Genomic DNA, 26,413 nt, shown 5'->3' with positions numbered 1-26,413 from the left:
GCTGGCAGCATGGCCGCTCCTGGGCTGGGAGAGGCGGCGGTGGCGGAAGAGGAGCGGTACCGGGGGTGAGCGGGGACGGGGCTGAGCGGCCGAGGAGGCTGGGGAGGGCTGCGGCCGGGCCGGGCCGGGCCGGGCCGGGGGTGGCGGTGGTGGGTTGGTGGTCCAGGGTGTAGCCCGGGCCTGGCCACCCGGTGCTCACGGTGACTCCCACAGGCTCGTGACCAGCGCGAAGGCGGCGGCGGCCGATGGGGACCTGGAAGAGGCGCTGCGGCTGTTCCGGCTGGCGGCCGCCATCCGCCCCAGCGAGAAGCTGCGGGGCCGCATGCAGCGGGTGCAGGAGGCACTGGCGGCGGCCGAGCAGGAGCAGCAGCAGCAGCAGCAGGAGGAGGAGGATGAGGGCTTCGTGGACGTGTGCGGCAGCGGCCTGCTGATCTACGGGGAGATGCACCGGAAGCTGTTCCAGCACCAGCGGGAAGGTGTTGCGTTCCTGTACCGCCTGCACCGGGAGGGCAAGCCTGGTGGCATCCTGGCAGATGACATGGGCCTGGGCAAGACCATCCAGGTGATTGCCTTCCTCTCAGGTATGTTTGATGCTGAGCTCATCCAGCACGTTCTGCTCATCATGCCCACCACCCTTGTCAGCAGCTGGCTGGCTGAGTTCGCTCGCTGGACCCCCGGCCTACGTGTCAAGGAATTCCATGGCACCAGCAAGACAGAGCGCACCAGGAACCTGGAGAGGGTCCAGAGGAAGAATGGCATCATCATCACGAGCTACCAGATGCTCATTAACAATTGGAAGCAGCTGGCCAGCCGCCATGAGCAGGAGTTTGTCTGGGACTACATCATTCTCGACGAAGCACATAAGATCAAGTGCCCGTCAAACAAGACAACCAAGTGTGTCTATGCAATCCCAGCCCAGTACCGCATCCTGCTTACAGGCACCCCTGTGCAGAACAACCTGCGGGAAATGTGGTCCTTGTTTGACTTTGCCTGTCAAGGCTCCCTCCTGGGTACTGCCAAAACTTTTAAAATAGAATATGAGAATCCGATTACCAGGGCAAGGGAGAAGGATGCAACTCCAGGTGAGAAAGCACTGGGGCTAAAGATATCAGAGAATCTCATGGCAATTATAAAGCCCTATTTCCTCAGAAGGACCAAGGAAGACATCAAAAGCTATCATGCTGATAAAGCTGATGCTCCTCTTCCTGAGGATCCAAGTGAGAACAAGGCTCCTGTCATGCCATCTCTCACTAGGAAAAATGACTTTGTTGTGTGGGTGTACCTGTCACCGGTGCAGGAAGAAATCTACAGGAACTTTCTCTGCCTGGATCATGTGAAGGAAGTACTGATGACGACCCGATCACCTTTGGCTGAGCTGACAGTCCTGAAGAAAATCTGTGACCACCCCAGGCTTCTGTCTGCGAGAGCCTGTATCCAGCTGGGCTTGGAAGAGCAGGTGGGCTCCGAGCAGGATTACATGATGGAAGCAGGTATGTTTTCAGGCATGAACAAAATAGATCATCTCTCTGATGAGACCGTGATCCAGGAGTCTGGGAAGATGCAGTTCCTTGTGGGACTGCTGGAACGGCTGAGAGAAGAGGGACACCGAACCCTGGTGTTCTCACAGTCGAGGAAGATGCTGGATATCATAGAGCTCGTCCTGTCTCGCCGACAGTTCCAGATCCTGCGCATTGACGGCACGGTGACCCACCTGACGGAGCGGGAGCGGCGCATCAACGCCTTCCAGAGCAGCACTGACTGCTCTGTCTTCCTGCTCACCACACAGGTTGGGGGCGTCGGCATAACCTTGACAGCAGCCAGCCGAGTGGTGATCTTTGATCCCAGCTGGAATCCAGCAACTGATGCTCAGGCTGTGGACAGAGCTTACAGAATTGGGCAAAAAGAGAATGTAGTGATTTACAGACTGATCACCTGTGGCACCGTGGAAGAGAAGATATACAGGCGGCAGGTATTCAAGGACTCGTTAATCAGACAGACCACCGGTGACAAAAAGAACCCGTTCCGTTATTTCTCCAAACAGGAGCTAAGGGAGCTCTTCACGTTGGAAGATACTCAGACGTCTGCAACTCAGATCCAGCTGCAGTCCCTGCATGCCATGCAAAGGAAGTCTGACCTGCAGCTGGATGAGCACCTTGCTTACCTGCATTCTCTGGCAATGTTTGGCATTTCTGACCACGATCTGATGTACACAAGGGAGATGGCTCACGAGGAGCAGGTGGAGAGCGAGGAAGCCCATCAGTACATCCAGCGGAGGGTGCAGAAAGCCCACGAGCTGGTGCAGCTGGAGTCCCAGCTCAGTGATCAGAGGATGGAGGGGATCAGAAATGCTTGTGAAGAGAAGTGGCAAAGACCATCGGGATCAGTTTCCAGGCCAAAGAAGTCGTCTCCAGGGTTGAATGACAAAAATCACTTTGTTTCACCGCCAGTAGCTGATGCACTTGAAAAAGACAAAGTTGTTGATCTTACAGAGGATGAAGAGGCCCAAGTGCTCGATGTCAGCTCCAGAATGACAACTCTGACTGTTGGTGACTTGGATGAAGAACAATTGGCACAAGATGTGTCCAGTATGGAGATGGAAGTGCTCAATCCCAGCAAGACAGCAGAACAATCTGACATACAAGAATCTGAGCAAAATCCTGATTCCAGCATTACACCATCCCCTGCACTTGAGAAAGAGAGTCAGAGCCTTCAAGAGAAACAGCATTCACAGGTACATTCAGACAGCTTGGCCAAGACAAGGAATGACCTGTCTTGGCATTGTCACAATTCCTCTGAGTCTGGCATGGCTGATGATCCTAGAAGTGAGGCAGAATTGTCAGTTCAGGTACTTGACCCACACACTGCCCTGGGGACAGAGCAGAACAATGTTCCTGAGCCGGCTTCTGCAGTGCTGAGTTTATCAAATGCTATGCCAGAAATCAATGCTGAGCTCTACAAGTCTCACGTGTTAGAAGACAGCTTGGAGGGTGCATCTGCTCCTTCCTTCCAGGATCAAGTTGACTTCAATCTGGTTTTGGAAGAGTCTGAAGAGAAATGGCAGGATGCCTCAGATAGAGGAGGATCAGTGGAAGGATCTCCTGAGAAGGAGAGCTCACAGCTCCAGGCAGAAAGCCTGTGTAAATCTCCAGACAAAGAATCTCCAAACAAAACTTGGCCAAGTGAGACCAGTAGCCATGGCAAACCCTGTCCCACAGCTGAGGAGGAGCCAAATGCCTCCCTGCAAGGGAGTAAATCATTGGAGGAAAGCAGTGGTCTCTTTACTTTTGGTAGGAAGAAACATTTAAACAGAATTGCTTCAGATAGTGAGAGTGAAGAGCAGCCTGAACAAGTGCCCTCCTCTCCCTTGGACAGCACTCGGCACGGACTTCTGGAAGGACTGGAAGGAATCAGTGCTTCCACCCCTAAATACAACACAACAAGAGCTAAAGCCATCTTTTCTCCCCAACTAAATAACAGTGGGAACAGGTCTAATGCTTCCAGGCGCTCATTCATCAGCAGGTTGGTAGATGAGGTGGAGGATATTGGGGAAATCATGGGAACCGCTGATGAAGAAGATAAAGATGATGGTGATGAGGAGCAAGATGGGCTTGTGGAAGACGAAGCTGAGGAGTGCACTGGGGAATCTGCTGAGCCTGAAGAAGAACCTAGTGGAGAAACACTTGATACAGGTGAAGAGCCCTCCCACACAGACAGCATGGAATCTGAGCAGTCCGAGGCAGAGGAAATGGAGTCATCTCAGGAGGAATCCACAGGTGACAATGAGCTCCAGTCAGGTGAGCAGATTGAGTATTTTACCCAAGAAAGCAGCTCTGGAAAGGACATTGGGCAGAGTTCCTCTCCTGCTGCCGATTATGACACTTTGGTACACAGTGGGAAGAAACTTCAGAATGATGGAAAACTCCAGGAGGCTTTGGACTGCTTCCTGCAAGCTCTTGACATAAAAAGTGGAGATCCTGAAGTTATGCTTCTGACTTTGAACTTGTACAGACAGCTGGCCCAGAAGTGACATCTATGTGGCTCTGAGAAGATAATCTGGCTGTTCCTTGTTACCATGTGTCTGCACCACGGCCCTGGGATCCCTGAGCCAGCTCCAGGCTGGTGCCTGCCATATCCTCGTGTGACTGAGCAAATTCAGCACCTCCTGCTTGAGGAAACAGTCCAAACATCCAGGTGTTGGATGCTGGGGAGGGAGCTTCACTGGGAAGTCAACTCACAAAGGTGAAAATGGTTCATGTTCCTGTCTGATTATTCACTAAAAGAATGGTATTGTTGATGTCTAAGCCCGTCTCCATCAGTTTCTTGAAGGTGGGATGGAAGGCACTTGAGGAGGTAGTTAATGTTTGCACTCAGGTGTTTATTATTTCTTATCAGTGAAACAGCCTCACAACCATGAGGTCTGCAGCCTTTTATTAGCAAGGCACAAAAATGGCTATCTCTTGTTACAAGGTTTCTTAGGACTAAACAATCCAATGACACCTAGATTATTTTCCCTTTTAACCCAGTAACTGATCTCTCAAAGCCTGCAATGTGGACTTTTCTGTTCAATTACAAAACATCACCCAAACCCATGAAGAAAAGGAAGAAGAAGGAAGGAGAAGGTAAAGAAGAACAATCTGCCTTAGCCCTAAAATCTCCATCTTGGTTCATATTTATTTCTATATTCTAAGACCCCAAACTCTCAAGTTTTCCACCCTGTGACATTACATACTTCTAACCAACTACACACCCATAATCCCAGTGCTATCAATCAGTTTTGGAAGTCTTCTCCACAGCCTCAGGTAAATTGCAGTATTCTCTTGTGGCTCTCTGCCTTTAAGCACAGAAAGTTTAAAATTCTCAGCATCTAGGATTCCAACACCTCTCCATGCTGGCAGCCCTGGATTCACCTTTCTACCCTCCAGGTTTTGCTGCTCCTCTCCTCTGAGAAGATGGGGACAGTACAGTCCCATGGTCACTGTACAGCCCAGCTCTGTGGTGCTGTGGTTCCTCCCTCCTTTGGGTTTTGAATAAGCCAATTTGGGTGCCTGAAGGTCACCCAACATTTGGGTGCCTTACAGACCTTCCAGTTCCAACCCCTGCCACAAGCAAGGACTCCTGCCACTAGATCAGGCTGCTCCAAGCCTGACCTTGAAACACTTCTATGGATGGGGCAGCCACAGCTTCTCTGGGCAACCTGTGCCAGTGTTTTATCACTCTCACAAGAAATAATTTCTTTCCAATATCCCTTCTGTCCTCTTGTCAGCCTGAATCCATTACTCTGTATCCTGTCATTCCAGTTCTGGATAGAATCCCTCTCTGGCTCCCTTGTAGGCCCTTTCAGATACTGAAATGTGCTCTGAGGTGTCCATACAACCTTCCCCAGGCTAAACAGCCTGAAAAGCCCCAACTCTCTCAGCCTTTCTTCACAGGGGAGATGCTCCAGTCCTCTTATCAACTTCATGGCCTCTTCTGGACTTGCTCCAACAGTTCCATGTCCTTCTTATGCTGTGTGAACTGTGTGCAGGATTCTAGGCAGGATCTTGGGAGCAGGGGAGAATCCCCTCCCTCACCTGCTGCCCATGTTCCTTTGGGTGCAGCCCAGGACATAGTGGGTTTCTGGGCTGGGAATGCTCACTGCTGGCTCATAGGTTTTCATGAGTTTTTTGTTAGCCATCACCCCAAGCCCTTCTCCCAGGACTGCTCTCAATCCCTTCTCTGCCCCTTCTTCAGCTGTGCCTGAGAATGTTCTAACCCAGGTGTAGAACCTTGTGCTTTTCACATGGTCTCACCTCTCCAGCCTGTCCAGGTCCCTCTGGATCCATCCTTTCCAGTGTGTGAGCACACCACACAGCTCAGTGTTGTCAGCAAACTGGCTGAGAGTGCCTCAATCTTACAAACCAGCAGCTCAAAAGTTCCTGGTTCTGGCTTTGAGTGACTCTGCCCTCACCAACACAGCCTCAGTCTGGTGTGCTCATCCTGCCAGTCTCACCTGGTAACAGCCCAGCAGCAGACAGGGATGTTTCCTTGTGCCATGGCATTGCCTTCTGCAATACCACACCGTAGCACAGGACCCCACACCTGGCTGAGCTGTGCAGTTTGGGATTGGAGCTCTCTGTATTTGGAACCGCAGCAAACACAGCAGATTTGCTGGTGCAGTTGTGTCAATGTGTTTTTGCCAAAAGAAAGAACACGGCTCTGGTAGCCTGGAAATAAGTGGTTTATTAACAGAGCACCTTTACATGGGGCAGTGTCTGCTCTGGGCAGCCTGTCTGCTCTCCACTGCAAGCTATTCGTTGGCTTCTCTGAGCATTCCATACTCAGCAAAACCAACACCCTGAAAAGGGAGGGAAGAGAAGGACCTTTTCTTCTTTGATGTTTCCTCCTCATCTCTGAGCTCTGTGCATGGTGTTCACCTGTAAACAAAGCTGCTGCCTGTTGCTGGAGCTGTGGCTGGTTTGGAGGCTCTGTGGGTAGCAAGGGGATCATGGCTCTGGGCTGGGTTCCTGAGATAGCAGGAATCTTGCTGGGCTGCTTCCCTTGCACAGCCCACAGAACAGGGGAACGCAGGAAGCGGCACACAAGTGTTTAGTGGCTTTTTTCCTTATCCAAACCTGAATTATCCAGTCTCTTCCCCCAGCTCTGAGTGGGCAAGGTGGAGCTGTAGGAAGAGAGCAGTCTGTGCTCAGGAGAGCTCATCCTCCCCTCCTACCCCCAGGTCCCTTCCCTGCGTGGCCTGACCCAGCTCCAGTGTTACCCACCCTCCACTGAAGGGACTGTCCTGAAGCTCTGGAGCACAGGAGCCGACTTCATCCTCTTGGGGAGGATGGAGACCAAGCCCTGTGGCCCCTCTGTCCTTTTCTGCATCATTTCTGTTTGCAGATAAAAACCTGGGCACCTCATTCCACTGACAGGCCATTATCTCCACAGATAATGTGGAGAAGGAAGAGGCTGGCCTGCCAGGCAACAGAGACATCAACATCTATAAAAGGCTCTTGTTTCACCCTTCCCAGGGACACTTTACCTCTTCAGGCAGGGCCCTGCTCTGCTAGCACAGTGGCAGGGACAGCCAGCCTGCCTCCAGGCATGTTGCTGGTTGTGCCCAACTTGCTCCAAGGCCAAGGTGTCTGGGACTCAGGATTCAAGCAGTCAACAAGGTCATCGTGGTCATTCACATTTTATTTTCTGCCTTCCACCATGATAATGTGGTATCCGAACTTGGTCTTGACGGGAGGGTCCGTGTACACGGGCTTGTCCATGCTGCTCACAGGCAGGGCAAATGCTGCCTCCTGGAATGGTCCCACCATGGAGCCTCTGGTCATCCAGCCCAGGTCTCCCTGCAGCAAGGGACCGTGGGGGTTAAGCTCTGAGACTCGGAGCAGGGAGGGTGGGTGATGTGGCCGTGGGACAGGTCCTGCTGGTGACGAGCAGGACCCAGGCCCCCGCAGCCGCTGCCCGGCCCCACCGCCCTGTCTGGTGCAGCACTCACTCACCCCTTGCCTGGCCTTGTCCTCGCTGTACTGTGCCGCCACCTCGCTAAAGCGCTGTCCGGACTTCAGCTTCTCCATGGCCTCCATGGCCCGGCCGTGCTTTTCACACAGGATGTGCCGAACCTGGAGGGGCGGGCAGCGCGGCTGTGGCGAGCGGGGCCGGCGGGCGGGACGAGCCTGCAGGTGCTGGGGCAGAGAGCCCGCAGCCCGCCTGGTCCCCGACGCCCCCCGCGCTCACCTTGACGGCGCTGCCGCCTCCCTTCGGGCCCTGTGCTTTGCTCTCGCTGCTGCTGCCGCTGTCGCCGCCTGTGAACCGATCACCCTGACACCGGCCCGGTCCCCGCCGGCCCTGCCGGCCTCTGAGACTGGCTCGGCCCCCACCGCCCCCGGGCCCCAGCCCGGCCGGTCCCGCCCCAGCACCCCCTCCCGGCCAGTGCCGGCCCACAACCCCAGCCCGGCCGGTGCCGGTGCCGGTGCCGCCCAGCCCCGCTCACCCTTCCCGGCTTTGCCGCCGCCTTTCCCTTTGGGCGCCATCTTGCTGCCGTAAGGCCCCCACGCCGCACTCCGCGCCGGGCGGGGCCGCCCCTGCCCCGCCCCGCCCCGAGGCCCCGGCTGCCCGCGCGGTGCCGGCATGGAGCTGTGCCCGCCCGGACGGGGCTGTAGCCGCCCGGCACACGGGGCTGCGTTCGGCATCCACGGCCGTACCCAGCGCCGGCCCCAACACCGTCCCCTCATCCATCCCACCGGCCCCAGGATTCCAATTCCCGGTCCACCCCTCCCCACTTCCAGTCCTCCCCCCGGGCTGTGCCCAGGGTCCAGCGCTGTCCCCAGCTCCCTCCCAGCACGAGGGCTGACCCCAGCAGTCCCCCCGGACTGTTCTGTCCCTCTCATCCATCCCACCTTCCCCCCGGACGCCAAGTCCGTCCGCAGCCCCTCACACCATCCCCGGGCCCCGCTCCGGCCTCTCCCCAGCGCCCCTGGGCCGCCCCTGACGCCTCACGGTGTGCCTGCGCCGCCCCGCCCCAGAGCCATGGGGACACCGGAGTGCGCGGCAAACGCCGTGAAAAGCCCCAGCAAAGAGGGCCGGTTCTTCTCCCAGGGCAGTCAAGGGGTGCCCACCTCCCCAGCCCCGGTCCCTCAGCAGCCCAAAGAAGAACAGGCACAGGCAGGCAGCAGGGAGCACTTTACCAAGCTGGCGAGATAAAAAGTACAACATTCCATAGTTGGCACCTTGGCGGCCCGCACGCCGGGGCAGGGCTGTCCTGCCAGCCGGACTCGTCCCGGGAACCCACTGCCTTCCCAGTGGAGTAGCTGCAGCCAGGGGGAGCAGGGAGAGAGCGGCCAGAGACGAGCGCTCAGCCAGGAAGAGCCCAGCAAGAGCACGCTCCTCCGGCCAGGGAAATTAGGATCTCCATCTCATGGCCAACCTCTGTCCCACAGCTGACCTCTGGTCCACTTGGATATTTCACCCCAGCAGCATCGGCCACTCCAGATGCCAGTGGTGCTGGGGGTGTTGCAGGGGGGGTCCCTGCCCTGTGCTTGCCCCCAGCCCCCTTTACCGACTCTGTCCCTGGTTTCCTGAGCAGTCATGTGCAAAATGTACCTGTCCCCAGAGCTTCCCAAGCTGTGCCCTGGCCCCATCCCACGCCAGCACCCTGCCACTAGCTGAGGCCATGGGATGAGGGTGAAATGTGGACATTCATTGGAGCTTTTTTTGTGATTTTTTTTTTTCCTGAGTTTCTCAGCCTGGCTCTTAATTACAGGCTTAAATCTGCAGCCCTGGGAGAGGAAAGAGAGAGATGGGTGAGTACCAGGAGGGAGGGGAACCCACTGGAGCCTCAGTGGGATCAGATCCAGGGTGGTGGCAAGGATGGGGAAGTGTTTGCCTGGGTTGTGCTCCCCAGAGCTCCTGGTGGGGCAGAGACCCCCCAGAGCAGCCCAGGCCCCTCAGACGGGCAGCTGAAGCAGTGCTGTGGTGCCCTGCTGCTGCCTGGACCCACTGCACGGCTCCCCCTGCAGCACAGGAAGGCTGGAGTGTGTGGAAATACATCAAGAAATCAAGCATAAATTTCCCTAAACACTCTGTTTCCTTGTCAGCCGTGGCTGGCCCTTCCTGTTTCTCTGGGCGTGTGGCCATGCTCCTGCTCAGAGCTCGTGTTTCCTCCCTGCCCTGCCCTGAGCCCACACCACAGCCTCTGTTACTGGCTGCTGGGCCCCCATGCTGGAGCCCGGCCAGGAAGAGGCAGCTGGGAGTGAGGGGGACAAATCCCACCTGGGGACGTGCAAACCCTCTTCCATGGCCCCGTGCACATGCCCTGATGGCACGTGTCCCACTCGACCTTGCTCAGCTGCCTGGTGGCCAGTGGGCACAGGTGAGTGGTGGGCAATCCTGGGGGGACCCCGGAGCCACCAGGGAGGTGGCTCAGGTGAAGTCCATCTGGATTCCAGCCACCATCTTGGTAGCATCTCAGGACCTCTGGTGGCCAGGGCAGCAGGAGAAGTTGTCGCAGGGTCTGTTGTGGAGATGCAGGAGGCAGAGCTGGGGATGAGCTTCCTTCCTGTGGCACAGCACCCTCATTGGCCCAGCTGGCAGCTGGGTGCAGGACCCCTGGCGTGGGAGTGGGGTGGCTGCCAGACCCCCTGTGCAGTGAGGCCAGGGGGACTGGTAGTGGAGAAGACCCCAAGGTTTGTTTTTGGACTGAGCTGAGGAGCTCCAAAATGCAGCATTTTGGGGGCTTTCAAGGGGTGGGGGTTTGGCTTGAGGTGGTGGCGCTGGCTGTGGACGCTGGCTGCCAGTTCCCTGTGTGACAGGGAGGATGTTCAGGGCAATGACAGGGAACCTCCTGTGACTCTTCAAAAGCAACCAGCTGAACCCCTGGCGTCTTCCCAAAGTGCATCTGTGTGTCCAGCTGAATTCAACCAGGGAGTCTCTGCATGGGAAACTCAAGGTACAATGTCAAAGGGAAGAGAATCAAACATCACCACCACTGTGCATTAGAAAATCTGTTTAAAGTACCACATGCCGAAGGGACCAGAGAGTCTCAAGCTGCTTTGCACCAGGCATCAGGCAACACCAGGGGCTGTGATCCTGTTCTGCTTCCTGGGCAGGTGCCTTCAATCCCAGGAGCTGGCTCAGCCAGGGCCAGTTCTAGCAACTTCTCCCATGGGAAGGGCCCAGAGTCATGAGAGCTTGGGCTTCAGCCACTGCCTCTCTGCCAGCAGCTCTCCAGGTAAGGAACAAAAGCAGAAGAACCCCCCAGCAGGATACAGGGGCTCCCCAGCAGCCAGGACAGCCCTTTGCAGCAGCGCTCTCTCTGCAGCGCTCTCTCCTCTCGGCTGGAGGAGCCCCTGTGTGGTCAGGGCTGGCTTTTGGGGCTGTTTGCACCGTCCAGCTCAGGGGCAAACTCTGTGATGACCCTCCGGGCCAGCGGGTTTGTGGTCTTGAGCAGTTCGGCGGCAGATGGCCGAGTACCAGGGCTTGTTTTGCTGCTCTTCTTCTGGAGCAGGGCTTTAAAATCCTCATTCCTGCTGGAAGACTTCCCACTGTTGCCTGCTGCTGCCAGAGACTCTCCAGCTGGGGAGCTTGAAGTCTTTACAGGTGAGTGGGAGGTGGGTCGGCTGCTGAAGGTGTCACCAGGCTCTTTCCGCCCCAAGACCTTCCTCTTTGACCTAGGCACCAAAGGGACACGGGTGGGAGCGGTCTGGGGCTGGGGTGAGGTGCCAGAGCTAGGGGCGTGGTAGTGCCCAGCCTGCTCCGCTGGGGCAAGGTGATAACATGGGCATGGCAGGTGATGCTCCTGGCAGGTAGGACTAATCTGGACTCTCCCTGCTGGTTGCACTCTGCTCAAGGTAGCAGCGACTGGGCCGTCCCCAAGGATGAACATTGGCCCCAGTATGGAGAATGGAGCTGTCATGGTGGAGAGACACTACACCCAGAGCTGTGACAGGAGGTGCAGGGGCTGTCCCCTCCGGTGCATGCACCAGCCTTACCTGTGGATCACTGTGAAGAGATCCTCTGTAGTGCGGGACGTCGTGAACACCTCATCGTCCTCCTCCACGATGGACTCAGCTGTCTTGTCACTGGCAAAGCTCTTCTCCTCCATGCCGGCTTCTGCTGAGCTGCCTGTGGGCAGGGAGAAGACAGCAGTGAATCCCCTGTGCAGCACGGAGCACCATTATCCCTGGGGTGATCCCACCACAGTGGTGGAGAGACCCTCACCTTGCTCTGAGGCAGGCTCGCTGGCAGGCGTGGTGCCCACGGCCTTGGGGGATGGCGGCTCCTCAGCGTCAGGGTCGCAGCAGGTGGGCTCAGTGTCCAGGGTGATGATGGGGCTGGGGGTGGGTGGCAGGTCCCCCGCACCAGCTCCCAGCTGTGCTGGGGCTGGGATGAGTGGCAGGTACAGCACGCTGGGCTTTTTGGGCACTGGCGGGGGTACCTTGGCCTTCCTGCGCTCCCCCTCGGCACTGCTCCGCTCTGGCCGCAGCTCGTCCAGGCTGCCCTGGGAGAGCCGCCGGGGCCCCGCTGGGGTCAGGGACAAGTGGGACTCCCCCAGAGCTGAGCTCCTCCTCAGCTCCCCTCTCCGCCGCACCACAAAGGCATCCTGTGCCAGCCCCTTCTCCTTGGCGGTAGTGCCTGGTGGGGATTTGGGGGACAGGGGACCCTCCTCCCGCAGAACTGGGGGCTTGGGCAGGATGCACGGGGGGCGCCTGGCCAGGGGTGGCTTCTCTGCCACAGGTGGCTTCACTTTTCTCTCCGGCCCAGGGCAGGGGATGTGTGCTGGCTCCTCTGTGTGCTCTAGGCCATCAGCGCTGTCCTCTGGCTCTGAGCGGCTGATGGAGCGGAGGCGGACAGAGCGCAGGTCGGACTGTGTCACCACGGGCATGATGGGTGTGATGGGACTGGTCTTCTGGGCCAGCTTGGTGCCAAAGGTGGAGTCAGAGTGGTGCCGGCTGACCTTAGTCTTCCCCTTCAGGGAGATCTTCAGCCCTGAGAGGTCAAGGTGGGCGGGTGGAGTCAGTGGGAGGTCGAAGGACAGCCTGCCCTTGGGGCTCCTCTCCATGGGGGATGTGGGGGGCAGAGAGGATTTCCTCTCGGGGACCAGTGGCCTCACGCGCACCTGGTGCGGGGAGTGCCCGAGGATGGTGGAGGTGGGTACGGTGGGGGTTGGGGTCTCTGACTGGCTGGAGTACCCGCTGGATGGGGACATCAGCCCTGTGGGCCTGCCTGGCGAGGAGGTCTTGAGGTCTGCCTCGGCAGAGAGCTGGGAGGGCGTCGTGGCCCTGGAGACTGAAGGAGACACGAGGGACTCAGAGCTGCCCCGTGTCTTGGCACACTCAACAGCAGTGGTCCCTGTGGTTGTGCTTGAGCCAGACAGGGACTGGTAGGGATCACTGCCAGCCCTCCAGTCTGTGAGATGCCACTGGTGGGGGGCGGTTGTGCTGTTGGGCTCCCTGCCTGCACTCCCCTGAGGGTCGGCGTGCACCAGCCGGTGACCCTGGAGCTCTGGTGGGATGCACAGGCTCTTGGGCCGCTGGTCCTTGGGCAGTGCCGCGCTGAGCCCCTCATCACCATCCGGCCCCTCTTTGATGAGTGAGACGCTGCGCGTGGGTGGCGAGGGCTTCTTCTTGGCCTTCTTCAGGGAGATGCTCTTGGAGCGCCGCCGCCGCTGCCCCTCGGGCTCCAGCCCCAGGGAGATGTTGTCGGTGCTGGTGCTGCCCTCGGAGCTGGCGCTGGGGTAGCCCAGGGCGTAGTTGGCGCTGCCCCGCCGGGTCTCAGCATACGTGATGTCCACAGAGCAGAGGGACCCCGAGTCAGTGGGCACCGACAGCGACCGCTCACGGAACCGGCACCCTGCCCGCTCCACCTCCAGCTGCGCTGGCCCTGCCGCTGGCTCCAGCTCCTCTTGGCTTCCTGGCAAGAAATTCCCCTTGGCTCCCTGGATGCACCTGGAGCTGGGTGGGGAAGCAGGCACTGGGCCAGAGAAAAAGCTGGGCCCATTGCTGCCCATGCGCTCTTCTGTGGCGATGAAGAAGGAGGTGGAGGCGGCGGGTGAACCTGGGCTGGGCGATGGAATGAAGCTGCCCGGCGAGGTGCAGGTGGGCCCCTTGCCTGGGCCAGTGGTAAGGCTGGGGGGGCTCCCATAACCCACGGGGGTCCAGGGCGGAGAAAAAGGGGTGCCCTGTGTCCCATTGCAGGCACTGGCACAGGGGTTGGCTGCCCCATCCATGGCAGCAGGTGGCTGGCAGCGAAGGGCCCCGAGGTCACTGAAGGTCTTCCTCAGTGGGGCTGAGAGGGGCGGACGAGCGCTGATCTCCTGGGGCGCAGTGCCCCTGCTCGTGGTCTCAGGCACAAAGCTGCAGGACAGGGACTCATCGATGGGCGCGTGTGTGCTGGAGGTGGGGCCGTTGGCACTGCCTGCGGGGAGAGACACAGCCTGGTGAGCACCATCCCGCCTCCCTCGCAGGGACAGGGCCCTCCTCTGCATGCTGTCCCAGCCTGTGGCCAGTCTGGAGGCTGCACCTCTGCCCAGGCATAAAATGAGGGTCTGATGGCACGCTGGAATGTGCCAGGGGCAAATAAGCAGCCACAGCAGGAGGCTCTACCCATGGGGACATCAGTCCCATGGCAACCAAAGTGTTGCCCTGGTGCTGCTCCATGGTGGGGAGTCAGATGGGGTTCAGGAGGAGCCAGGTCAGGCATTGCCAGCTGGGACAGAGAGGGACGTGGTGGCTCACAGTGCCACCCCATCACAGGAGCCAGCAACCCCACTCTGAACACCCCCAGCAGACAGGGATGCTCAAGGCTGTGGTGGGCTGAGGTCTGACTGACTCCAAGGAGGAGCCGTGACCATCCTATTGATGGTCTGACCACTGTCATGGGAAGAAACCTTCCTCCTACCCTGGAAAACTGCCTTGGAGCAGCTGGTGTCATGGCTTCTCTCCCTGTCTCTACCTCCCTTCAGAGAGAGGCTGGCTCTGATTTCTCTGCACCTTCCATAGGGGACAGCAGGACAGAGCCCCTGAGCCACAGTGGCTGCTGTTCCCAGGGGTCCAGTGCCAGCCTGGAAGCACTCCAGCCACTCTCACATGGCATGGCCAGCTTGCCAGCCCCAGCAAAGACCTGGCCAGGTGTGTGCCCCACAGCCATGGCAGCCTGAGACAGGGTCTGCCCATGGGGAAATGGGCACAGGGAGCCCTCCTACTTGGAGCCAAGGCTGGGTGACTCCTGCCTCAGAATCCTGACTCAGGATGAAGGGGCTGTCCCTGATGCCATGCCCAGGCCAGCCCAGAGTCACCAGTGAGCCCAGCACCTCAGTGCCTTGGGAGGGCGCAGAGTCAGTGTGGTGCCTGCACCTCCCCATGGTCTGGGTGTCCCCGGAGCCCAGGGGTCTGTGCCTGGGCTGGCTGCCAGCCTCGGGATGCTGTGCCACCATCAGGGCAGCTCTGGGGGTTGCCAGCCCTGCCCGGGAGCAGCCTGCGCGGTTCTTGCCGTCACCTTGGTCTCGCAGGGACAGGTTAGGGAATCCAATAATGGTCCGTCTACGCCGCAGGGTGGACTTTGGGTTCATCGCAGTCTCTGTGTTAAACAGGGAGTGACGAGCACTCGCAAGCCTAGCAAAGTGCTGCCCTGTAGCCAAAACAAACAGCGAACGGGCGGTGCCGGAGCCGCTGCTGGGCCGGGAGCTCGGCCCCTCCATCACCCGTGTTCTCTGTGTGTCCCCAGCCTGGCATGGTGACACAGGTGGGAGAGTGGGACGCAGATCGATGGTGTGAGCCGTGTGAGGTGAGCACGGGGGAAATGGAGGCACGGTGGGAATGCTGCAGATGGAAGTGGGATGGATGGAAAGCCACAGAGACCAGCCCTGCACTGCGTGACAGGCACCAGTCTGGGCTGGTGAGGCTGGGCCCTACACCACTGAGCTGAGCCAGACCGGGGATGGGTACATGAGGCATGGAGAGGGAAAGGGACCAATGTGGCCCTGGCACAGCTCTCCATGGTGGAGGGAAAGTGCAGAGAGACACCTTTGCCCTTCAGAAGGGGCACCTCACCCAGTCACTAGCCCCTGACTCTGACCTGGGACACAGCATGGCACCTGTGTCTGCAAGGACTGGGCAGGACTGTGCTGCTGGGAGCTGCGGCCCTGAGAGGATGAGCAGAGGGACAGACAGGAGAGACAGGTGAGTCAGGCAGGGTGCACAGTATGTGGTGAGAGCCCAGGTAACAACAGACCTGACTGGCTGGACATTACATCAGGGATGTGAGACCCGCCAGCAGCATGGCCAGCGGACCGGACGCACAAAGTTGCAGATGGCATGAGAGATGGCTGGGAGTGATGCATGCCCGCATGGCCCTGCTGTCCCCTCTCTGCCCTGGTGCCCACCTAACCCACAGGAACACAGCTTGCAGCCACAGCCCCCTCCCACCACCCGTCCCCTGCCCCAGATGGCTGCTGGGGTGCATCTCTGCCTGCACCCCGTGTCCCCCCACCTTGCCATGGGGTGCTGCCCTACCGGAGACATTGATGGGGACAATGTTGGTCTGGATGGAGCTGGGCTGGTGCCACTGCTTCTCCTCCTCAGGGGGCAAGGGGAAGGCGCTGGGCCAGGGTTGCTGCTTGTCTGGACTGGTGGGGAGGCTCAGGGAGGTGTCAGGAGGCCGAGCACTGAGCACAGTGCTGCTGGTGGTCTCCTCTTCGGCCGCTCGCTGGCTCGGGGGCTACGGGGAGAAAGGCACGTCAGCCACTAAAGGGACAAGGGTGGAACACAAACAGGCACTTGCTGCCCGCCCTGCCACCTCAGAACTCACCATAAGCACGAACTCAAGGCGCTTGGCAGGTGGGGGTCGAGGTGATGGTTCAGGGGAGGTGTCGGAGGGCGGGTGACCAGCAGCGCGGAACGTCTGCCCAGTGACCCTGCTCTCGGTGTACTGCTCCTCATACTCCTCTGCAAGAAAAACAGCACCTGGGACCCTGCTCCTGCTGCCAGGTCCTGGAGCAGGGGGCATGTGAAGGGATGGTGACTGTCCCCTCTGGCTGTCCCCAGCCTAGCTGGCCATCCCTGCTCAGGACAGGCAGCTCAGAAGGTGAAGAAGGGAGATCCCAAGGAGGGGAACTGAAGAAGTGCAAAGATGCCAGCAGCTTGCCCCACTCCTCCCGGGGTGCAGTCAAGTGATGCGGTGAATCCCACTGAGACACAGCCCCACTGGGGACAGCCAGAACTCAGTGCATCCCCATCCTGTAATTGTTGAGCTAATTAATGCTGGTGGCTATGGACTGGCAGAAAGCAGGGCTGCTCAGGCTGACTTAATGAGATTACAAGCCGGGGGATGGCTGGGCTGCTGATCTCATCTGATGCCTGAGGAGCATCTGAGCCAGGGCCGCGTGACAGCCTGGGCCAGAGACTGGAAGGAAACAAAACCACTGGCCACGTTGATCAAGTTAGGCAGATCAGTGGCAGGTCCCTTAGGCCCTCGTGAGAACTGTGCTGTGCAGGGCCTCGTGGGTGCCCTGGTGGCCCCACTAGCATCAGTGGCCCTAGCAGGCAAACGTGGTCCCAGTTGCTTTGGCACCTGCAGCTGTGACTTGGGAGCAGAGATCAGTGAGGGAGGCTGGGACCCCCAGGACCCAACTCCTGCAGCTTGGTGGGGTCCACGGAATGGCTTGGACATGCGTGTGGGAGATGAGCTCAGTCTCATGGTGGTCACCTAGCCCGGGGAGCACCCACCCACCACCCTCCCCCAGCCCACTACTCCAGCCCCTCTCCTTGCTACCTTGCAGCAAGCTCTGGAGGTTGAGCTGGGCCTCCTGGTGCAGCTGCTCCATGCCCGGCGGGCGCCCAGCTGCCAGGAAGACGTTCACAGGCTGCTGCCATGGCAGCTTGGCGGGGGCGGCTTTCTTGCTCTCGAGGTCCAGGTTAGAGGTGGCTGCAGGCAGAGGAGAGTGGGATCAGAGCAGGTGGGGGACGGCTTTCCTGCGGGTGCTGCCGTGGGATAGTACGGTGCCAGCACAATGCTCATCCCACCCCAGCTCTCCAGGAATGCCGGGATGTGGCTGCATCCCACCCTGGCAGGCTGCTGCCTGCTGGGACCAGCCCTCAATGCTGCCACCACTTTGGGGACTGGACAGTCCCTGAGGGCTGCCAAGAAGGGAGCTGGCTGAAATTGGGGAAGGAAACCAGCCCTGCCACCCGTGCCTAACCGCGCCCGGGCGCAGGAAACGCTGCACGCTCTGGTGGAGCAACGTCCTGGCTGTAGAGGAGCAGAAGTTGCAACTGAAAGGCAGGAGCCAGGGACCCACCCCTTCCATTGCACTGCAGCTTGGGGCCCACATGCCCTTCCCTGGCATGGACACCCCCAAAGCTCTCCAGGGAAGGAAACCTCTGTGAGGATTGCTCAGACCCTCTGAAACACCCTGATGGGTGGAAAAGTCCCTGGGAGCAGGATCTGGGCTGTGCAGTGAACTGGCTCTGTGGGGAGCTGAGCGCTGCTCCCACAAACATGCTTTGCCATGGGAACACTGCAGCCCTGGCTGCGCTGCTCTGAGTGGATGTGGGTTTGTACCAAGCATGGATTCAAAGGAGTGCCACCACTGGCACACTGCCTCCAAGGGGACCCACACCCTGTCCGGCACAGAGTGGGTCTCTGTGAGCTTTACACAGGGATATGGATGCCCAGGGTCTCATCCCTGGAGATTTAGGGCTCATCCTCCGCTGCATGGTCTTGTCCCCATCCCCATCAGCTGAGACGCTCTGACTACCAGTGTGTGACAAACACTTTCCCTCTAGCACCTGCAGCACAGTGCCCGGCCCCAGGAACACACCATGCCCTGCTGCCAAAGCCTGCTCCGTGCCAGGCCCCAGCTGAGGCAGCAGAAGCAATCCCAGATACCTGGGAAGGGGAATGGCCCCAAAACTTGTGTGGGACCCCCAGCACAAGCCACATTTCCCTTGGCTCCCATTGGTCAGGCAGCTGTGGTCCAGCTCATCTGCACTTCATCATAAGCATCCCCCCTGCTGCTCGTGCCATCCTGTCCCCATGTGCCTTCCTGCCCCCAGATGCCCTCCCGCTTACAACACCTGTGCCCCTGGGTGCCCTCATGCCCACCCTTCCCCCAGCTGATGGAGCCTGCACAACGCCCAGCACCCAAAGCAAGGTGCCGTGTCCCCACCCTAGTTACTTTTATGATTTGTTTCCATAACGACGGGCCTTCACACTGGGAACACTGGGTTTTTTTCCTTTTTTTTTTTTTTTCATTCCTCCTCCTCTAAATAATTTGACTTGTTTCCATACCAACCAAGAGGTGTTGGGGCGCATGTGTGCATGTGTGTGCCATGCACAGGGTAAGGTTGGACATCTCCCCAAAAACCGGACGCCCAGTGCCAGGGGCAGAGACCACACTTTCCCCTCTGCAGACTCCTGACCCCACAACCAGACTCCGGACCCTGCTGGTTTTGGCGAGGTGGGGGATCCAGTGCTGCCCTGTCATTTCTGAGAACAGCCCAATGGTGCACCCCAAATCCTGGCTTGCTGCACCCTCTGCCTGGCTCACGCAGCCCCAGCCTTTGGCCTCAGCACAGGTGATGCTCCTCACCTTCTGCCCACATATCCCCCTGCAGCCGCCCCCCACCGAGGGCTCAGGGACATCCTGAGCAGCCCCTGCAGCTCTCCAAGCCCCTGATGCCGTGCCCCGAATACGAGAGCTCACCTCCGCTCCTCGCCCCTGCTGCCGAGTCACCCCTGCCATCACCTCGGGCGCCGACCACGTGGGGAAACCACAGCACCAAAGCCGGGGCCGCCCTGGGCGCGGCGGAAACGGGGCAGCACCCACGCCCAGCACCCTGCCCTGCCTGGGGGCAGCTTCGGCCAGAAGGGGAACACGCAGTGCCGGGGTCCTCCCCTGTGGAGCCTTCCCCTGTTTGCTGACACACGCTTATTTGGGACTGTGAGTGGCACAGCGCGGTCCTGAGCCGGTGTGGGCTGCGGTGCAGGCACTGCTGGGCTGCTGGCATCGCCAAGGTGCTGGCATCACCGAGGCATAGGCATCGTGGGCTCCATCTCCCCAGCAGGGGAGAAGGGGTGGGGGCAAGAACCCATGAGCTGAGCACTCTCCTGGCGCCCAGATGGCCCAAACGTGCACTGCAAGGACAGCACTGTGCCAGAGCGAGCAGCACCCTGAGGCTTTGGCTCCCTGGGAGCAGCCACTCCGAGGGTGCTTCGTGAGCAGTGGCTCTGAGGGTGTTTTGGGAGCAGCACGCCAAGCCCAGCACCGCACGGCAGCTCGGCGATGGATGTAAGGAGCCAGCAGTCCTGACTCACTGCCATGGTGCTCCCGAGGGACAGGCAGTGTTTGGGAGCAGCCTGATGCAGGCTCACTACAAGGGCAGGCTGTGAGTGTCCAAGGAAGCCCAGGTGCCACAGCCATCTGTGGGCACGGGATGCCCCAGCCAAGCAGGAGTGTCCGGCAAGAGGAGACAGCGGCCGGCTGGGGCAGTGGAGCTGAGCTTTGCCAATGCCCTTGGCAGTGACCCTCCCACCACGCTTATCAGCGACAGGCTCAGAGCACAAAATACCTCTGAGGGGCTCCAACCCTGTGGCAAATGCCTGCAGGAGATAAAGGCATCCTGGCACAGCAGAGCCAGAGGGACAGCTCCATCCCACCAACCCCAGCAGTCTAGACCTGAGCCTGGCCAGCCTTGCTGCTGAGGGAAACTGAGGCATATCTGGTTGGGGGTTCACCAGACTCCCTGCTGGCACCAGTGCCCTCCTGGCCCCAGGGCATGCAGAGAGGAGCAGGCAGCATCCCCTACCCTGCCTGCCAATGGACATCTGCCTGGAATGTTCCCAGACTCAGCACCACCAGCTGCAGCAGATGCAGTCCTGCTGAGCTTGAGCCAGTGTCCAGGCTCAGTGTTGTGGCCATGGCAGGTACACAAGGACTGAAGCTGAATTCCAGGGCAGTTCGCTTGAAGGGCAGCTGAGCTCTACTCTCCTGCAGGAACGGCATCCCTGCAAGATCCCCAGCCCCTCAGTATCTCCTGAGTCACCCCTGCTCCATGCCAGCATCCCTACTCACCCACAGCCCAGGCATCCCGAATCCACAAGGAGATATTTGACAGAGCCATCAGAGCTGTTTCAATCCAGGCTGAAGCTCCTGTGAAACGATGCCTCTCGCTTGAATTCACTGCCAAACTTCTGCCTCTCAGGCTCGCTCCCCACGTGCAGGAGGTGCCGGGGGCACGTCTGGAGCCGCTCGGCCCCTGTGCCAGCGCGGAGCACGGTCAGGAGTGATGTAACGGCGGCAGCAGGCGGTGCGCCATCGGCAGAGCAGCCATGGCAACGGGCACCGGCACAGCGGCAGCTGCCGCCGCGGGTCCGGAGCACCGAGCACCACGGAGGGCGAGGGCAGCGAACCCGGGGCCGAGGCCGGTCCTGAGAGCGCCCCGAGCCCCCGGGCGGAGCCGTGTGCCGCAGTGCCCGCGCCGAGCGCCGCCGGCTTCAAGCGAGGGCCCGGCCTGCCCTCGGTGCTGGGCGGCGTGGGGACATTGCCGTGGTGCGAGCCAGGCTCACGCTGCTCCACGGCGAGCGGAGAGGAAGCGAAACGCGCACACACAGGGAGCTGGCAGCGGCCGCAGAAACGCCTCCTGTCCCAAGCTCACCCCCTGCCGAACCGGACCTGCCGGAGCAGCTCCCTGCGGGACGGGGGGCGCGTCTGCGCACGGATGCCCACCCAAGGTTGAATGAAATCCTGAAATGACCCCCTGCTGACAGCCCCAGGCCCAATGCCACAAGGCAGCGGCGCTCCCTGAGCAGACCTGCCCCGTGTGCCCCTTGCACACGCTGTGCCTGGGATGAGCCCTCACTGGGCAAGCCAAGAGACTATGCCCTCTCCAAATCTGATCCTCTCCGGGACACTTCCCACTGCCACATGTCTGGTGGCACAGCTTCAATCCCCCAGCGAGGCAGGGCCGCCTGCACAGGTGTGTCTGACTTGCTGGTGGTTGAGGCCAGAGGGGCAGGAAGCCTTTCAGGGGTGCCTTGGCCATAGCCCAGCCTGGCCATGCCAGGACACTGTACAGCACGTCCCCGTGCTCCCAGGCAGGTGCCCAGCAGGAGCAGAGGCACTGAGAAACAGCACTGTCTCGACACACCGCATCCGCCTGAGGTTTTCAGCTCCTCCAAGCTCCTTGTCTAACAAGGAATCAGTTGTTTTTGTACTGATGGCAGATAAGGGCGCTGCAGAAGCTGCTGGTGGCAGGGCAGATTTGACAGCTGTGGGGGTCCCTCAGCTCATGGGGAGAAGGCTGGATTATGTGAGGTTTCTATGAAAACCACTAATCAGCAAACCAGTCAATAACGTCCCTGTCCATTGGTGGGACTCAGAGCTGCAGCAAGGACATTCAGTCCCAGCAGTGTGATGGGCCCTGGTCAGGGTAGGAGGGGAGGTGTGTGTGCTGCAGGATTTGGCCAGAGAGCCTGGCTCAGGAGGAGCCCACTGTGCCATTCGCCCATGCCGTGGGGATGGGAACCGCCCGCAGCTGCGCTGGCAGCAGGGCTTGGCCCGGGACCATGCCAGCCAAGGGGCCTCAGGCTGCTCCCTGACAAGGGGCTGAGATCCACTGCTCCCAGGGCCACAGCAGCTGCACTGGGGCAGGCACTGGAGCCCCAGAGTCTGGCTGGAGCGAGATTCCTGCACCAAGCTCTCCACCATGGGCAGTAGCACCAGTATCCAGAGCCCTCTCCCAGCCCTGCTGTGGCTCCCTGGGAGCCTGGCAGCCTCCTCATACTGCAGCCCTCACTCTCCCATGCTTCCCAGCAAAACTCCAGCCACAAATCTTGCCTGAGAGCCTCAGGAAGCCTGGCATGGCAACCTGTCAGACCCAGCCAGTTCTGGCAGCCCAGCATCGCTGCATCATGGCCAAAGGAACCACTGGGCACAGGGTGGCTGTGGCTGGTTACCCACCAGCCTTCCCACGGTGATGTCCCAGGCTGTTGGGTGGCACATGGAAGCCCAGGCAGTGCTCAGCACTCTGCCCAGTGTGGGCTGCCTGTGCCAGAGGCTGCTTCCACAGGCTGCTTCCAGGAAAGCATGGCTTCCCCTGTGCCCAGCTGGTTTTGCACTCGGCGGGGCCGGGACAATGCGAGGAAGTCGCCTGAGAGGGGAATGTGGCCAGAGGTCCTGGGACAAAGGGGCCTGAGACCTGAAATCAGCTACAGCAGGACTGAGAGCAGTGACAAGAGCGAGGGTCCTGGGTGCCTGTGATGTTTGTGTCGACCCACGGTCCACGGTCCCGTGGTCCATCCATGGGCCTCCCTCCTGCTGTCAGCGGCACGTGGAAGCTGCCAGGAGGGCACAGAACCACCGGGACAGGCAGGACCTGTCCCCACAGGACTGATGAGTGGTCAGTGGGACACGTGGGCTGGGAGTCTCAGTCTTTCTCTTGCTTTGTCAGAGGAAGGACACCCCCAGAGAAAGGCTGGGGTATGGCAGAAGGATTTAAAAGGGACAGGGACACTCCGCAGCTCAAGTCAGTCCGGGGAAGGTGGCACAAGACTGGTACTGCTGGACAGCCCTGACCCCAGGGGCTATTGCATGGCCTCCAGAGGGTCTGTGCCCAAGAGCTGCCCCCAGCCCGGGGTCCTGCCCTGCAGAGTGAGCAGTGCCTGCAGATCCCACCACCCCCACTGCCCGCCTCAGCCCTGCCCTGCTGCCTGCCTTACCTGCCCGCTGCCAGGGTGCCAGGAGCCACTCCACCTTGGCCATGGCTGTGAGTGCCGGGGGAGCCCGCTCGCTCTGGCCACCCAGGAGCTCCTGCCTCAAACCAAGCCGAGAGCACCGAGCTTCCCCCGTCCTCGCTGCCTGCAGCTCCAGCGGGGAGAGGAAGCGACCAGGAACTGACTGTTTGAGTCAGCGGCACAGCCCATTGTCCCGGCCCCGGCCCCTCTTCCTTCCCCGGGGAAGGACGGTGGAGGGACCGTGACTCTGCACAGCCCATCCCACACCCACCCGCCCTCACAGCGGGGCTCCCGGGAATGCACATCCCTCTGTGCACATCCCTGCGGCAGCACCTGGACAGGGATGCTAGAGCCAGGACAGGAAGGACTCTCTGAGCTGGACAGGGTCGTGGAACCAAAATATCCCCTGGCTGTGGCTGGAGCACCATCTGAGAGTGGTGGGTGACCTGGAGACACAGCACGTGGGGCCCTGTCCTCTCAGCAGAGCCTGTTCTACATGGAGCAACCACAAGAGTCCTTGTGGGGAAAGCAGCACCTGGAGCCTGTGGCTGTCCCTGGCCCTGCTGAACCGCTGCCCACCAGCTCCTCCAGTCCTTACAGCTACCAAAACCAGGGGCCCTTCTAAACCCCCTGGCTCTGGCCTGGGCGCTGCCAGAGCTCCCAGAGCTTCAGCTCACTTCAGCTCCTTCCAAAGCCTGGAGCAAAGGCTCCTTGGGGACCACTTTCCCAGTGCCCCAGGGCTTTGTAAAGCTGAGCTGGCTTCTCCCAGAGGACGGAGGCTCCTGGGAGCCAGGGCCGCAGGAGAGACAAGAATACTGCCCCAAGCACAGCCTTCATTCAGGAATATCCCACACCAGCAGCAACCCACACCCACCACAGGGCTGCTCCTTATGGAGCCTCAGCTCCCTCCCCTTAGCAGATAAGCTCCAGCCTGGATCTGCTGCCACCTCTCTGCATGGAAGCTTGTGTGCAACTACTGAGGAATGCCCCAGGCACTGAGGTCCCAGCAGCCCTATGAGTCTCCAAGTATTTGCTCAAGCTTTACACCCAAGACAAGTTTTGAGCCATGCAGGGCCAAACGCCACCCTTCCCTGACCCCAGCAGCCAGTTGCAGGTCTCTCCAGGGAGACCAGGCACCTGAGGGAGATCTGCTGGAGATCTCCAGGCTGGCAGGGAACCGTGACCTGAGGACAGACAAGAACCAGCTCTGGCCAGGGCCTGACCCCACAGTCCCCCTTGGGCCCTTCCCACAGCTCCAAGAATTCCTTTGACAATCCAGAAGTGTGATTGCTCCTGTGCTCCAGGCACTGCCTCCCAGTAGGGGACAGGATGCCATGATCCCTGTGAGTCCCACAGCCCAATCCCTGTCCGCTTCCCATGCCCCCAAGAGGGGAGAAGGACGATGGGATGGATTCCGACCAGCCCCATCCCTCTCACCCCCTCTGACCCACAGCTCAGCCTCTCTCCTGGTCGCCTCCTGTGCAGCCCCAAGTTCTTGTGCCCCATTTCGGTGCTTTGCTCCCACTGCTACAGCAGCGGTTGCAAAATTAGACAGCGTCAGGTTGTGCTGCCACCCTCTCTGCCCACTGATTATTAAGCTGTGACAGTCATTTGGGCTGTGACAAGCAGTCCCCATTCTCCTGCAGTTTCTAAGCAATCTTCCCGAGGTCTCTCCCAGGGCTGTCAGTTCCCTGCTGCTGCCCACACTGCTGTGTCCCGCTCCCAACCAGCAGGCAGGGCAAGGGCAGCAGGAGCTGGGGCCAGCAGAGCCCAGCACGCTGCACTCTGGGACTCCAGGAGTCTGACGGGCCTGGTGCCAGGGGCTGCGGCAGACCCCAGCTCCCGGCTCCTCTGGCATTCCCAGGAGCTGGTCTGGAAGAAGAGCTGGAGTACAGGGGAGGGTTGCTGAACTGCCTGGACCAGCTACATGGGGACAAAGGAGTGACCAGACAGGTCCTGCTTCTCTGACCCCGCTTCCTCAGCGTGCACTGCCCTCACTGCCCGCTCCCAGCTCCAAGTGAGTCCTCTGCTCCCTCTGCTCCCCCTCAGAGAGCTCCCTGCAGAGCTGCAGGGCTGTCCGCCTCCCCGAGATTGTTTGTGGAACAGGAGCCCCCAGACACCCACCACCACTGCGCTGTGTGGGAGAAGGGAGCTGGGCTGTGGGGGCTGCACAGGCACTGGGCTCCCTGCCTGGGGGGCCCAGCTCCGGGCACAGCAACTGCAGGGGCTCCCCACACCCTGGGGCTGCATCCCATCCCCAGGACTGGCTCCCCACACCCTGGGGCTGCATCCCATGCCCGGGGCTGGCTCCCCACACCCTGGGGCTGCATCCCATGCCCGGGGCTGGCTCCCCACAGCCGGGGCTGCAGCCCCATGCCCAGGGCTGGATCCTCACTGCCCAGGACTGGCTTCCCACAGCTCAGGACTGGATCCCCATGCCCAGGGCTGGATCCCCACTGCCCAGGACTGGCTTCCCACAGCTCGGGGCTGGATTCCCGTGCCCAGGGCTGGTTCCCCACTGCCCAGGCTGGTTCCCCACACCTTGGGACTGGATTCCCATGCCCAGGGCTGGTTCCCCACTGCATGGTGCTGGCTCCCTGTAACCCGGGGCTGGATCCCCGCAGCTCGGACAGCCAGCACCTGTCCCACACGCTGGGGGACCGCGGTGGCCCCACCGCCAGCCCCATCCTGCGCCGTCCCCGTCAGGAGGCCAAGCCTCGGCCGGGGTGACCTCTGCCCGTGTCCTCCAAGCGACCCACGGGGACCGGGGACCGGGGAGCGCCGAGCCGCAGCCCGAGCGAGCCCGAGCCGCCCCCTGCCCGCCGCCGCAGCCGGGGGTCGCGGGGGTGGCGGCGCTCCGGGGGCGGCGGGGGCGCGGGTTCGGTCCCGCCCCGCCTGGCCGGTACCTGTTGCCGAGCGCATCCTGCCCCGCCGCTGGCTGCGCGGCCCCTTCCGCTGCGCGTTGCCCATCCTCCGCCGCCGCCCAGCCCGGGCTCCGCGCGCCGCCGCCCCCGGGCCGCCCCCCGCCGGGCCCGCCGCGCCGCGCGGGGAGGAGCCGCGGGGCCGGGCCGGGCCGGGCCGGGCCGCATCGCTCCGCTCCGCGCCGCTGCGAGCCCCGGCGAGCCGAGCCGAGCCGAGCCGAGCCGAGCCGAGCCGAGCCGAGCCGAGCCGAGCCGCGCCGCGCCGCGCCGGGCGG

General features: G+C 60.6%; 3 protein-coding genes across 8 annotated transcripts; 1 reads left to right on the top strand and 2 right to left on the bottom strand.

The window, feature by feature from the left end:
- The first annotated feature begins 496 nt into the window (after nucleotides 1-496).
- On the top strand, nucleotides 497-4,255 carry ERCC6L (ERCC excision repair 6 like, spindle assembly checkpoint helicase). Its single transcript, XM_063170911.1, has one exon. The coding sequence runs from the start codon at nucleotides 539-541 to the stop codon at nucleotides 4,025-4,027; it is 3,489 nt and encodes a 1,162-aa protein (XP_063026981.1). The 5' UTR covers nucleotides 497-538; the 3' UTR covers nucleotides 4,028-4,255.
- A 2,903-nt stretch (nucleotides 4,256-7,158) lies between these two features.
- On the bottom strand, nucleotides 7,159-8,065 carry PIN4 (peptidylprolyl cis/trans isomerase, NIMA-interacting 4). The gene is made up of 4 exons (XM_063170219.1): nucleotides 7,982-8,065; nucleotides 7,726-7,793; nucleotides 7,491-7,610; nucleotides 7,159-7,334 (listed from the first exon to the last, which is right to left on the bottom strand). The coding sequence occupies exons 1-4, from the start codon at nucleotides 8,019-8,021 to the stop codon at nucleotides 7,176-7,178; spliced, it is 387 nt and encodes a 128-aa protein (XP_063026289.1). The 5' UTR covers nucleotides 8,022-8,065; the 3' UTR covers nucleotides 7,159-7,175.
- A 2,410-nt stretch (nucleotides 8,066-10,475) lies between these two features.
- On the bottom strand, nucleotides 10,476-26,203 carry NHSL2 (NHS like 2). Of its 6 annotated transcripts, none has more exons than XM_063170210.1 (8): nucleotides 26,124-26,203; nucleotides 17,257-17,409; nucleotides 16,294-16,430; nucleotides 15,999-16,203; nucleotides 14,983-15,114; nucleotides 11,707-13,902; nucleotides 11,478-11,610; nucleotides 10,476-11,156 (listed from the first exon to the last, which is right to left on the bottom strand). In XM_063170210.1, exons 1-8 carry the CDS (start codon nucleotides 26,185-26,187, stop codon nucleotides 10,844-10,846), a joined length of 3,333 nt encoding a protein of 1,110 aa, XP_063026280.1. In that variant the 5' UTR covers nucleotides 26,188-26,203; the 3' UTR covers nucleotides 10,476-10,843. The 6 variants fall into 6 exon arrangements, with proteins under 6 accessions (XP_063026280.1, XP_063026282.1, XP_063026281.1 ...); XM_063170212.1 differs by lacking the exon at nucleotides 26,124-26,203 and adding an exon at nucleotides 23,203-23,385; XM_063170211.1 differs by lacking the exon at nucleotides 26,124-26,203 and adding an exon at nucleotides 20,558-20,774.
- Nucleotides 26,204-26,413: the final 210 nt, after the last annotated feature.

Source organism: Melospiza melodia, chromosome 16 (genome assembly GCF_035770615.1).
Source record: "Melospiza melodia melodia isolate bMelMel2 chromosome 16, bMelMel2.pri, whole genome shotgun sequence".
Classification (NCBI taxonomy): domain Eukaryota; kingdom Metazoa; phylum Chordata; class Aves; order Passeriformes; family Passerellidae; genus Melospiza; species Melospiza melodia.
Note: the sequence above shows the minus strand (reverse complement) of the source record. Positions and strands in the feature narration are given on the sequence as shown.

Excerpts from the sequence above, each read along its gene's own strand:
- ERCC6L (XM_063170911.1), top strand. The coding sequence starts at position 539 with ATGGGCCTGGGCAAGACCATCCAGGTGATTGCCTTCCTCTCAGGTATG.
- NHSL2 (XM_063170207.1), bottom strand. The coding sequence starts at position 19,493 with ATGCCAGCAGCCCAGCAGTGCCTGCACCGCAGCCCACACCGGCTCAGG. Across the intron at positions 17,410-19,189 it reads AGCAGGGGCGAGGAGCGGAG|CCACCTCTAACCTGGACCTC; the intron begins GTGAGCTCTCGT and ends CTCTGCCTGCAG. Across the intron at positions 11,157-11,477 it reads CTCTTCACAGTGATCCACAG|GTCAAAGAGGAAGGTCTTGG; the intron begins GTAAGGCTGGTG and ends TTTGGTGCCTAG.
- PIN4 (XM_063170219.1), bottom strand. The coding sequence starts at position 8,021 with ATGGCGCCCAAAGGGAAAGGCGGCGGCAAAGCCGGGAAGG. Across the intron at positions 7,794-7,981 it reads CGGCGGCAAAGCCGGGAAGG|GCGGCGACAGCGGCAGCAGC; the intron begins GTGAGCGGGGCT and ends ATCGGTTCACAG. Across the intron at positions 7,335-7,490 it reads AGGACAAGGCCAGGCAAGGG|GGAGACCTGGGCTGGATGAC; the intron begins GTGAGTGAGTGC and ends CCCTTGCTGCAG.